This window comes from Lynx canadensis, chromosome C1 (assembly GCF_007474595.2).
Source record: "Lynx canadensis isolate LIC74 chromosome C1, mLynCan4.pri.v2, whole genome shotgun sequence".
NCBI lineage: Eukaryota > Metazoa > Chordata > Mammalia > Carnivora > Felidae > Lynx > Lynx canadensis.
Window position 1 is genome coordinate 128,007,562 of NC_044310.1, and position 12,687 is coordinate 128,020,248.

At 38.6% G+C, this 12,687-nt stretch overlaps 1 protein-coding gene across 1 annotated transcript in view; it reads left to right on the plus strand.

Annotated features, from left to right (window-relative positions):
- The window catches only part of THSD7B (thrombospondin type 1 domain containing 7B), a 744,220-nt gene that overhangs the window by 201,434 nt on the left and 530,099 nt on the right, over nt 1-12,687 (plus strand). Inside the window, 1 exon segment of the mRNA XM_030327713.1 lies at nt 11,813-11,982. Coding sequence (XP_030183573.1) covers nt 11,813-11,982 — 170 coding nt within the window.

A 12,687-nucleotide genomic window follows, 5' to 3' on the forward strand; every position in this document is an offset into this window, starting at 1 on the left:
AACACCTGCAGACGAGGTATGTAAACTGTCAGTCTCAGTACTCAGCACATAGAAGCACTACCAAGATGGCAGCCCTTATTGTTGCTGTTTGGAGGTGTGTTCATTTCCTCCGGAAAGAAACTACCTCCTTTCCTTTGAAGGCATACTATGGTAATTTAAAGAGGTAGGAAATTATTTCTTCTGGGTAATGTGAAATCTTTTTCTCTATGGAGGCCTAATTCAGAAGGGTTCTCAATGTTAGGCTTCTAGGAATAGAATCTAGGTTTAATGATGAAATAGACATTGATCCCCTTTTCCTTCATTCCTTACATGAAATGGCTAGTGACCTCTTCCAAATGTTAATTTATAGACATCCTTCCATTTTTACCTCTATTTTCTGTGTTGAAAATGATTACAGTTTTCTTAGAAGTCAGAACAATTTCTCTCTGATGATCATGAGAAAGTTGAGTTGCATCTGTATTTGTTAAATAATGGCTACTTTTTATTGAGTACCTACTGTTCACCAATAACTATATCAGAAATTTAACAAAGATTATTTAGAAGAACATAAAATTTCTCATCAAAATAGGATAGTTTTGAGAGTAAAAGGGATGCAAACTGATGTTGTTCATATTGAAGTCTATTTGGCTCAAAGTCAGTATTCTTTCCATTACTTTCATGATAGTTGTAGTGAAGACACATACACAGATAAAGGTATATATACACATATTCATGTGTTTATATGTATCATTTTTTCCCAACAAAATAGTGTGGAATGGTAATAATTCAAGATGCATACAAGATGAATTTCTTTATTGTTCTTCATTTGATTGAACCTTAACATCTGAAAATAGATGTGACAAATTTCATTGGCGATGGACCTGACCTTCTAGTTCTGCTGTTTGGAAACATTACTTAGTTTGACATTTTTTAAAAACCTTCTCAAATGATGAATTTGTAGGAAATATGAATCTTAGAAAAGTCACTGAATACCAACCTGTGTTTCCTAGGGAGAAAGGTATGTTAGTGAATGATTCCAGGAGAATGCATAAATAACAACAAAATTAACATTGGCTGACATTCTTATTTGTCTGAAATCTGAGCTGTGGCATCTACCACAGGAAAGCACAAAGGCTGCGTACTAACTTTGGTTTCTAGTGCGACATGGTGATTAAAATTCATTGTGAACAAGGGAAATGGAAACAAAAAGTCTATTAGGGAACAAAAATGTCCATTTCTCCTTTCCCAGAATTCATGAGCAAGTCATATATATCAAGCAATCCAATTCACCATATTTCTCCCCAGCAGGAAAATGTACATTTCTGTGACTCTTCATGGTGCTTTTCTAAAGTCTCTCAGAATGCTGTTTGGCTTTTACTTTCCACCATCTTTGCTATAGGAAACATGCTCATCCATTCAATAAATGTACATTGACCTCTTGCTATGTGCCAAGTTTGTGATACCTCAGAGAACAAAATAGTCAAAGTCCTCTCCTTGTCATGGGGCTTAAATTTTAGTGAAGGTACATCAAATAAATGTAATAAATAAAATAAGCTATATACTGTGTGCATGAGCTATGAAAAAAAAATCAGACATTACAGTAGGGTTGCTGGGATGCTGGGATGTGGGGTCAGCTCAGGTTACAGAATTAAACAGAGTCATTACAGTTGCCTCATTTGAACTGGTGGGGGAACTTGAAGGAAGTGAGGAAATTAGCTTTTAAGTAATTAGGGGAAGAATACTCCAAGAAGAGGGAAGAGCTAGAGAAGTACCATAGGTCCTGCATATTAATACTGCTGTAAAAGTTCTTTAGCTACATAGCTTTGGGGCTATTCGTCTCACCAGCTAGACTCCAGCGGTAAACATTTTAGCTCTAAACACTACGAGTGCCAATCCCTGAGGCATGATCCCATGAAAGGAATGGTAAGTAAGAGAAGCCCATTCCACAAGTGCTCTCTGAGACCAGAACATCTTGGTAGTTCCTTGGGGCAACCAGCTTACATAAACTTGAAAAGAGACAGAAGCTAGTCTGTTACACTAACATAGGAAATTATACAACTATAAAGAAGTTAGTGTAGTACAGCCTTAGGTTTGTTTCAAGAGTATGGTTTTAACCAAGACATGTATAGACTCCAAGAAACCCCTTCCTTCAGCATTCGGGCTACTTGTAGGTTTATGTCCATTCCAACGTAACATTAAGCACTCACACTATATATTGTGAGGTGGGAATAGAAATGAGAGAGATGGGTGTGTTTATCTCCTGCCATTGGGCATCATGACCTTAGGCACTATGCTATTCTCTACCTCAAAACATTGAAAGATATGTGTTTTATAAGCTACCTTGGTACTTGTGTTTTTTCTTATGTCCTGATTAACATCTGAAGTATTCGATCCTACATCTGAACTAAGAGGATGGTGAAAATCATTCTAAGACTGTAAATAAGGTGGCCCCGTTTACTAGATAGCATAAGGAAAGTTTTATTTATTATTTATTTATTTATTTATTTTTATTTTTTGAGAGAGAGAAAGAGAGAAAACAAATAGCAGAGAGAGAGGGGGGCAGAGAGAATCCCAAGTGGGCTTCACACTATCAGTGTAAAACTTGATGCAGGGCTCAAACCCATGAATCATGAGATCATGACCTGAGCTGAAAACAAGTGTGGGAAGCTTAACCAATGGAGCCACCCAAGCAGGCACCCCAGGAAAGTATTTTAAATGCTTAATGTCAGATAACTGAGGCATGACCTGATGCCGGAACAACTGTGACTCCAGATCCCTTGTGTTTATGTGGAGAGCCCATTAGGCTGAAGATACCATAACACACAAACATATTGAAAAGTGTCAATACCTTTCCTGGAAATGACACCTCAGATGACCTACCAGCAACTTTCACCACTTCACCAGGAGACAACAATTTTCATGCAAAAAAAAAAAAAAAATGGCTGTTCTGTCTCTTAAATGATCATTTAGAATTTGAAATTGAATAGAAGACAGCAGTATTAAAAGGTGACAGTGACGGATGTAGATTAAAACTCCCAAGAGATCTTAAGGCAGAAGCTGTGTGGTTGATCCTATTACATATACTGTGATATTACTGCACAGAAAAGCCAATTTGTAAAACATTGTTTCACTGTTTGGGTCTGACACTGAATAGATTGGCTCTCATGATCCATCTGTCCTTGTCTCTGGTATGCATGAATTTATCCTTACTATGATCTATCTGTGCACACTCACACTGAGGAATGTGTCTGGGTCTCCTGCAGCCTACTTTGATTTCTCTGTACAACACCCTTCGTCCACAACCCATGACCAGCCTGATTCTCCCTAACATCTCTTTTAGGCACTCCACCCAACTTTAGATTTTCCAGAAAAAAATATTTTTCCTTGAGAAAACTCTGGGGATTAGTTGACAGATCTTTGTAGATGATATTGAAACCAGGGATAGAGCTAAGGAAAAGGATGGCAGGGAAAACTTTGCTTGATTATTGGCTTTCTTTGCCCATTGGAATTCTGTAAGTGCTGGAACAGGGTTGCTGTGTCGTGAAGAGATGTTTGTCCAACACCTGCTTCAGCCTGTCACTGTTAATTTCTAGAGAATTCAGGAGATTGAAAACGTTCAGTCTTTGGTCACTTAGTTCGTGTATATTAAGTATCTTGTAAAAGATCTTCTTTGACTTATGATGGAGTAACCTCTCAATAAACCCATGGCAGGATGAAACGATTGTAAGTTGAAAATGCATTTACTATACCTAACCTACCAACCATCATAGCTTAGCCTTACCTACCTTAAATGTGTTTAGAATGCTTACATTAGCTTATAGTTGGGCAAAATCATCTAACACAAAGCCTATTTTATACTAGTACTGAATATCTCATGTAATTTATTGACTACTGTACTGAAAGTGAAAAACAGAATGGTTGCATGGATACAGAATGGTTGTAAGTGTATCTATAATTTACCCTTGTGATCACATGGCTGACTTGGGAGCTGCAGCTCATTGATCATGAGAGTATCAGATTGCATATTGCTGGGTGGAAAAAGATCAAAAATCAAAGTATGGTTTCTACTGAATGTGTCTCACTTTCACATCATTACACAATCAAAAATTTGTATGTTGAACTAGAGCATCCAGAACATGATTACCATATCCTTTAAGAATGTTTATAATAGGGGCGCCTGGGTGGTGCAGTCGGTTAAGCGTCCGACTTCAGCCAGGTCACGATCTCGCGGTCCGTGGGTTCGAGCCCCGCGTCGGGCTCTGGGCTGATGGCTCGGAGCCTGGAGCCTGTTTCCGATTCTGTGTCTCCCTCTCTCTCTGCCCCTCCCCCGTTCATGCTCTGCCTCTCTCTGTCCCAAAAATAAAAAAAAAAAAAAAAAAAAAAAAAAACAACAAAAAACGTTGAAAAAAATTAAAAAAAAAAGAATGTTTATAATAGTTGGTAATGTTCTTACAAATCATCCCATATGTAGGGATGTTTATTTACTTTTTTGTTCATTTACTTTTTTCCTCTACCTTCGAATGGTTAGCGCCTATAAAAATGCCTGGCTCATAGTAAATGCTCAGCAAACAATGAATGAATGAGTGAATGTTCAAGTGTAGGGTAGTTCCAGAACAATATTACGCACATGGTACTTTCTTCCATGATTTTACTTATTATGTAATATGTGTGAAGGATTTAGAGTGATTTCTTATAAAGAGCAGCTGAAACTGACATCATCAAGGAGATTAAATAAGAACAACTACCCAGGGCAGGGATGGACACATGAAGCTTGATCTGATATTGTGCCCAATGGCCACCTTTCTTCTGCTAACAGTGTGCCTGGTTTTCCAGATAAGAAGTTTCTATTTTCATTCGGTTGTAAGAGTAGCTTCAGAAAGGGTGAGAAATGAGATCACAGTCTCAGTTTGTAAAAGTTTGCCTTCCAGAACAGAACGGCATGAATATCACCTACCATATCTTCTGAATCTGCTGTTGATCATCTACCACAGTGCAAACAAGCACTCCGTACCTAATAGGAACTCAGTACATTTTTTAAATGAATTCATAGATTCGTTAAGGATGATTTTTGTGTTGTTGTTGTTAACTGTTTTGATTAAACAGCTTGAGGAATAAAGGAGTCATGACCTGGAGCCCTCAGGAGACTGTGTGTTAGATAAGAAACAATGGTTTCAAATATCTATAAATTGTTTCAACAGGAGAAGACAGATGCTTTATTGAATCTATCTTTTACTGGTACATATTTTTTCATGAGTCCCTATTGTGCCACTTTAAGTCCTCTTGGATGGAAGATTTGTTCCCCTGTTAGTGTAAGAAAAGTTAACGTACTGCTAAGTGCTGTGCATAGTGATACAAGTCTATTAATAATACATATGTGGAGTTTGGCTGGCAAAGCCAGCTGCTGAAGGGCAAAGAGCTTTGCACTTCAGAGTAGCTTTCCATAATCAATGGTCTCACTGTATTCAATAAAAAATTACTAGAGCATAAAATATATAAAGCTTGATCTGTTCCCTTTATTTTGGTCGTCTGTTCAGCAAAAAAAAAAAAAAATGACAAGTTAATTCTTTTCTAAATGCATTTACAACTTTAAAAGGACAACAGACATTATCATAAATTAGTCATGCTGCAGTACACTGATTTTTAATATACACACATTTAATTTGAATACCTTGCACTAGGGTTTCAATTCCAAGATTGTTTGCAAGTCTATATGTGCTTAGTCAAAACATGACCATTAACTAATGCAATTATTCTTTCAATCTGTCATCATTAAATCGCTTAAGATTCTGTTCCATGTTGCTTTGCTTTAAATCCAAGTCTTTAGTAGGAGAAAAGAAATCCACACGTTAAGCAATTCTAAGCCTTGTGAAAGTGATAAAGCATACATTCTAAAGGGCAGAGGTTGCTATAAAACTCTGATGGTCCTGCCATCCAGTTGCTATTAGAATCACTTTATGTCACATTAGTAGGATGGAGGTCTTTTAAAAAGAGTTGCTAATGTGCCTTCTTTTCTAATTTTGTCTTTGCTAATTTACGATGTCTCTACTCATTGCTTCACAGCAATAAGTTCATTCCTTACTCCTTCTGCTATCCCCCTTCTGTTTGAAGAATAGTTTAAGTACAGGATTCCTTGAGTTAGACAACATCACTGTCTGGAAGACAAGCTGGTTATCTTGGCAAATGAATTTCAGGGCCTCAAATCACTTTTCCTAGTCCACAATTTGTCTCCTATATCTCTTAATGGGAATATGTATTTCTGCCATTAGAAATTTCTTTGACTTAATCTTGGTTTCTTCTTTTAAGCTGCATATACTTCTTTAGAATCATAACATATTTAATGTTAACATTTTCAGTATTTATTTTATTCCAATATAGTTAATATACAGTGTTTTATTAGTTCCAGGTGTAGAATATAATGATTCAGCAATTCTATACATCACCCAGTGCTCAGCATGGCAATTAAACTTGTAACTTTTAATATGTATCATGTGAGTATACTTATTGACCATTTCCTAAAAGGAGACTTAAATTATAGGGACCATATAAGAATATTGGGCAATGAGTTTCAGGCATGGGAGAAGGATTTGGAAAACAGATTCTAGAAAGTAAATGAAGAAAAACTGAGTTTCTCAGTTATAATACATGGTTTCCCTGATGTCTGGGTTCTTGTCCCCTTTTCTGGGCTGTCTCATTTAAGAATTCATTGCCAACACACTGTGGTGCTAATACTTGGGGAAAAAATAATTTGGAATCATTCTTCACTCCTCCCTTTCTCTCTCATCTCTATCTAATCCATTGGAAGGCTGTCCCTACCTTCACTTCATATCCAGAACCTGGTCACTTCTCACCACATTCACTATGACTGCCTCAGTTGAAGCCACCATCATCCTTCCTAGATGAGCAAAGCCTTCCAAATTTGTCTCCTTCCTTCACATCCCCCATAGTCTATTCTTCACTCAGTAGCCAGGGTGATCTTTAAAACTTTAAATCACACCATATTACCATTCTCAAAACTCTGCAATGATTTCCTGACATATCTGGAATAACACTCCACAGTCCTAACTCTGGCCTACTATGTTCTTTATAGACTGGCTCCTGACTACTCCTCATTTTCTCTCCCTCTTATCCTAACCCACCTGACCCAGCCACACTGGCTTCTGCGATACCCTAGAGAGTGCCAAACACTCGGTCTCTTTGGAAACTTTGGATGTGCTCTTCTCTGCCTAGAATGCTCCCTGACCGCTCATTCCCTCATGTTCTTCAGGATTCTGAAGGCTTCCCTGGTCATGGCATGGAAATAGCTCTTTCTCTTCTCAAGGTCAGGGGCTTTGTCTTGCCTACTGCTGTGCATTTCTATTGTCTGAAATCTTGCCTGGCACATAATTGGAGCTCAGGAATTATTTGTTGAAAGAAAGGATTAATGAACATGTGGTTGTGTAAGTGATTCCCTTACTATTTGGGCAGGCCTCTTTCTTTTTCTAGGGAGTCCTTCTTTCTAGCCCTCCCCCTGCCTTCAGGCTGTCATACGTATCTTTATGTTAACTAGAATGCCCTTGCATCAGCTGTTTTCCTTGTGCATTCAGTATTTGAGTTATCAGCATTCCCATTCTCAGAGGGTGGGGTTCCAGAGTGGTGGGAGGTGTGCTCTCTCACTAGTAGTGGGGACATTGGAGCTGTTTTCACATGAATGGATCATGACAAGTTTACTTAACACTCTAATCAGCAGGGAGCAACATGGAGAATTTGATTTCAGGCCTAAAGTTACCTTCTGTAAGGTTTAATGGGAATTTTAATTTTTATAGTTAGGGATCCTTTAATTTGGCTTATATATTATTTCTCTTTTTTTAAATTATATCCTGAAAGCACCAAAACTTGACCCTATGTTACTACAGTGCTCTAATTATAAGTTGGCTGTAAAATATTCTCAAACTTTATTTTTGTTTGAGACCGAAAGAAAAAAAAAATATATATATAGGCAGTATAAAACATTATCAGTTAGTTGTCACTGGCATTATCTTTGCCACCAACAGAAAGAGATTTTTTTTTTCTTTAGTCCAGAACCCACTTCCTCAGACCAAGACCAACATTTAGTTGTCCTCATAATGGCTGGACAGGTAGCTACCTATTGCCTACTGAACTTATTTTCAGTATCCTTTGATCATGTTTCATTGGTTTGCCATTTGCTATTTTAATCTACCTGCCATTTCATTAAAGAAAAATAAATCTGACATTGAATCTTGCTCTTCCAATTACTTATGACCTTCGAAGAATTACTTCTTTTTTATTCCAATTATCCCATCTGTAAAAGCAGAAATAATATTTTCCTCAGGGTTTGTTGGGACACTTTAATGAGGTAACACACCTATTTCTGTTATTGGAGTGCCTGGCACAGAGTAGGCATACAGATGGTATTGGTTGTTGTTATTATTACTTGAAGGCCATGTCATGATACTCTAGTAGTCCAAATAAATTAATGCCTTGGCTGTTGTGTTCAGACAGAACCTTTGAAAAAAGCAAATGGATCCTCCACAGTCACATTGCTAAGGGGCCATGAGGATTGACTAATGTCTTTCATTCCATGGCTGTCTACTTGAGGCATTTCCACAATCAATTAAAAATGTTTTGTGCCCACAGGAGGTAGGACTCTGGCCTTTGAGACTCCCCATATTTCCCTCCTAAACAGAAGGACAAAATGAGGATGTGTTAAAAGGCATCAGAATTTGGAGAGAGAGGTGAAAAAGGCCTGTTCTTTGACAGGGACTTCACCATTAAAGATAGCGTCCCAGGCAGTCTGGATGCCATCTTGTCCAGAGGCTGGAGGACCATTGCTGTAACAGCTTCTAAAGGAGAAAGTGAGTACCAGTTAGCCAAAAGGACTCCTTTGATTTCTCATTCTGTCAGTTCCTGGAGACACTTCCCCAGGTTGATATAGTTTGGACATTCAGTTTTCATGGTTGCAGGGTGATTTGTGACTACACATAGATAGGGCTTTCGAAAAAAAAAATAAAGAGGATGACGAGAGACTGTGAAAGACAGATTTTAAAAAGGAATATAGGAGTCCTTACCTGGTGATCATTTTCCCTCTGCCACTTGCTTGTCTGGTGTTTTCTCTGAGGTGGTAAACAATAGTGATAGTGATAAATGCCTTATATTTCTTTAGAGAATTTGTTGTTTGCCAGTGAATGGAATTTGGGTGTTGTTGGTTAATGAGCTACCAACAGGGTTTTTGTTACTTTACATAGTACCATAGTCATTAAACTTTTCTTCTCATTTTTCTCCATAATGACTTCCAAAATTCCTCCATTGCTAATTCTTCTAGGGTCATGATAAATTAATTGAAAAAGTTATTTATACAGAGTGACCCATTCCTTTCAAACAAGCAAAAAAATTGCTGTGACTTGCTGTAATTCTGAACTCTATGTTTCTTTTATACTCTTTGCTGAACTTTGGTTGCTGGAAGTTAGGCCATAGTATTCCTGGATCTCTAATGTTAGGACTTGATGGAATCAATGAAGTCCTCATACATAAAATGTTAATGTGTGTGTGTGTGTGTGTGTGTGTGTGTGTATGTATGTTCTGTGGCAGCAAGGGGCAAAACTTACATGTAGAAGGACAGAAGCAGAAAAGGAATTAACATTTACTGAACATCTATTCCATGCCATGTTCAACATTTGTTATTATTATGCCCATTTTAAAGATGGGAAAACAGAACTGGGCCACGGTTACATGCCTAGTAAGTGGCAAGGCACAATTCAGCTGTAAAGCATGCCTGTTGTCTATACCACATTGCTCCCTTTTTTGCCTACGTTATTTGTTAACTATATCATAGGAGGCTTCTTCTCAGCTGCTGTTATTTGTCCCCCTCCTTAATGGCCAGAAACTCTTTGGCTAGGGGATCTTTGGAGGAAAGGGATCTGAAGTGAGACCTTGGTAGCCATCCATCCCAACAAACCCTTACCTCATTGCATTTTGCCCTGGAATACAGAGCCATCTTCCCTGGACTCAGGGGCATGAGGGAGAAGCTTTCTGCTTGAGTGAACACAGAGAACAGGGTGAGAACTTTGAGTGAGGAGAACAGGCTTCAGAAGTTCGCCTCTGGAGAAGACCTACCTTTGGAAATAATCAAACTTTTCTCAGTCTATCACTCCCAGGAATTGGAAACAGGTTATTGTCTGTATCGTGTGCATAAGCAGAACCTGCACTGTGCACCCAAAGTCTTGCCCAGCCTACTGACTTATTTTTTTGCCTGGGAGAACCATGTGAAAATGAAGTGGGGAGGCAGAGGGAGAGGAGTTGTGTCACAGTGAACCCCCCAGGATTGTCCAAATTCTTTTCCTACAATGCACTTTTTATAAGACTTCATGAGGGGCTCCTGGGTGGCTCAGTCGATTAAGCGTCTGACTTTGGCTCAGATCATGATCTCACGGTTCGTGGGTTTGAGCCCAGCATTGGACTCTGCACTGACAGCTCAGAGCCTGGAGCCTGCTTCAGATCGTGTGTGTGTGTGTGTGTGTGTGTGTGTGTGTGTGCATGTCTCTCTCTCTCTGCCTCTCCCCCTCTTGAACTCTCTCTCTCAAAAATAAATAAACATTAAAAATGTTTAATTATAAGACTTCATGACTGTCAGGTTTTCAAGCTTTTTTAGAATTATGACATTCGTTGTGAAGGGGTTTGGTCATTATTAGGTTTCTGAGAGATTTGCTTTGTTATTTTGGTGTCTGTGACTTGACTTCTATTTTACTCTAGTCTCTGTAAGGCCAGTGTTTGGGTGACACACAGTCATTTTTATCACTTTTTTTTTCCTTTTAAGCAGTCACAATGCTGAGAAATTTTTCCTCAAATCTGAAATGGGACAGCAGTTACAAGAATGTTCTTAGGTTTTGTTTATTGTTCTAGAAGTTAATGAGTCTATTGGTATTTATGTGAATGCTATAGGGTTCTATTAATGACGTGAGCTTGAAGAATGTTGTAATAACCTACAAAAGGAAATTCTGTCTGAAATAATTCTCCAGGTCTGAGTGCAGTGCTGTTACGATTGTTTGTTTTCTGCAAGTTGTGTTCAAACTCCGTTGGGTTTCCTCCCCGTATCTGTATGTGTGTGTGCATGTGTATGTATGTGTGTCTATTAGTATGTATCTTAACCAGTTATAAACCAGGAAGAATATATTATTAATTCAGTTTAAATAACAGCATGTCTGCATATATAAAACACTCATCAGTTAAATGTAGTGGCCACACTGATAACTCATTTTTAGTATGTATATCTTTATGGTAATGGGGTCAAACAAGTTGAAATACTGTCCTGTATCAAGAAGGTTGAAAAGTTGGTCATCCCTATCCATTTAAAATCATATATCCCCAACTCCACACATTCACACACTACTCTACTATCTTTAAAAGGCCAACTTCCACATAGTCATCCAGAAGTTTGTGAAGTGTTATCCCATGAAAAGTTCGGCTGCTATGGAACAGGCTCATTGGGTTTTCACATCCTTCGTCTGATTCTTCACTCTCTTATAGTACCTGGGATGAGGCACATCCCCTGTGTATCCACATTTCCTTTCTTCACTCCTCTTATTCCATACTGCCACCAGGAGAGGCTGCTGTGATTTTTTGCTCCTAGGAAATAAAAGGGATTTAGTATCAAAACAAATTGACTTTAAAAACAAACAAACAAACAAACAAACAAAGCCTATTGACTTTTTTTTTATCTATAGGTGAAGATTTGGCTCTAGAACGATTATTACATGCATATGATATTGTGACTTAAGTTTTCTTTAGAATATTATATTTTCCTTACTTCTTCTTCTTTTAAATAAATCAAACCAAACAGGTATTCCTGGAGGACCTCTGAATGGAAAGAATGCCAAGTCTCTCTTCTCCTCGAGCAGCAGGACCCCTACTGGCATGTGACGGGACCCGTTTGTGGAGGTGGGATCCAGACCCGGGAGGTGTACTGTGCCCAGAGCACGCCAGCGTCCACTGCACAGAGGGCCAAGGAAGGTAGGCAGCCAGTTCCAGGGACAGATGGTGCAGCTGACTGGAAGGGAATCAACTTTAAAGCTATCTCTGCATATTGTTCTTGACATAATGGACCCTCAGCACTCACAGGTTTAGTATTTGTTTTGTTGAGAATTTGCAAACCAGTGCTAGGTTCTGCTACTTGTAATAATTGGCAATAGTTAGAAATAATAGCAATAATAATAACTTCAGCCTCAAAGGATCATTGTGAAAATTAAATGAGAGCATATACCTAAGAGCTGTAGCAAAAATGAATTGCTATAAGCTAGGGGGCTGGTAGGTTGGAGTGAGTAATCAGTCATGAATTAGTAGCATTCTTTTTTCGTTTTCCTCCCAAGAGTGCTGTTTGGGTGAATTTGTGGATGTGGGAGTTTCTACAGGCCTATCGCTTTCAAATGTCATGGATCCACTATTTTACTGGCATATTTTAAATAATGTGAAAATGAGAAGGAGACAGAGGAGGAGGGAAAACAGTCTTCTCCATAGTAGACTCTCTGACAGGCATGCACAGCCTTAGCAGTACCCCATTTGTTTTAGAGTTCGAGACAGTGATTACATATAAGGACTGAGAAACCAGCCCAGGTTTATTTCAGTCCATTGGCTGAAACGCCAAAAGTGAGCAGGAATGCTTCCACTCTAGAAGAATGTGTGGCATCGCAGCCACATGGGAGGACATGGCAGTTCTCT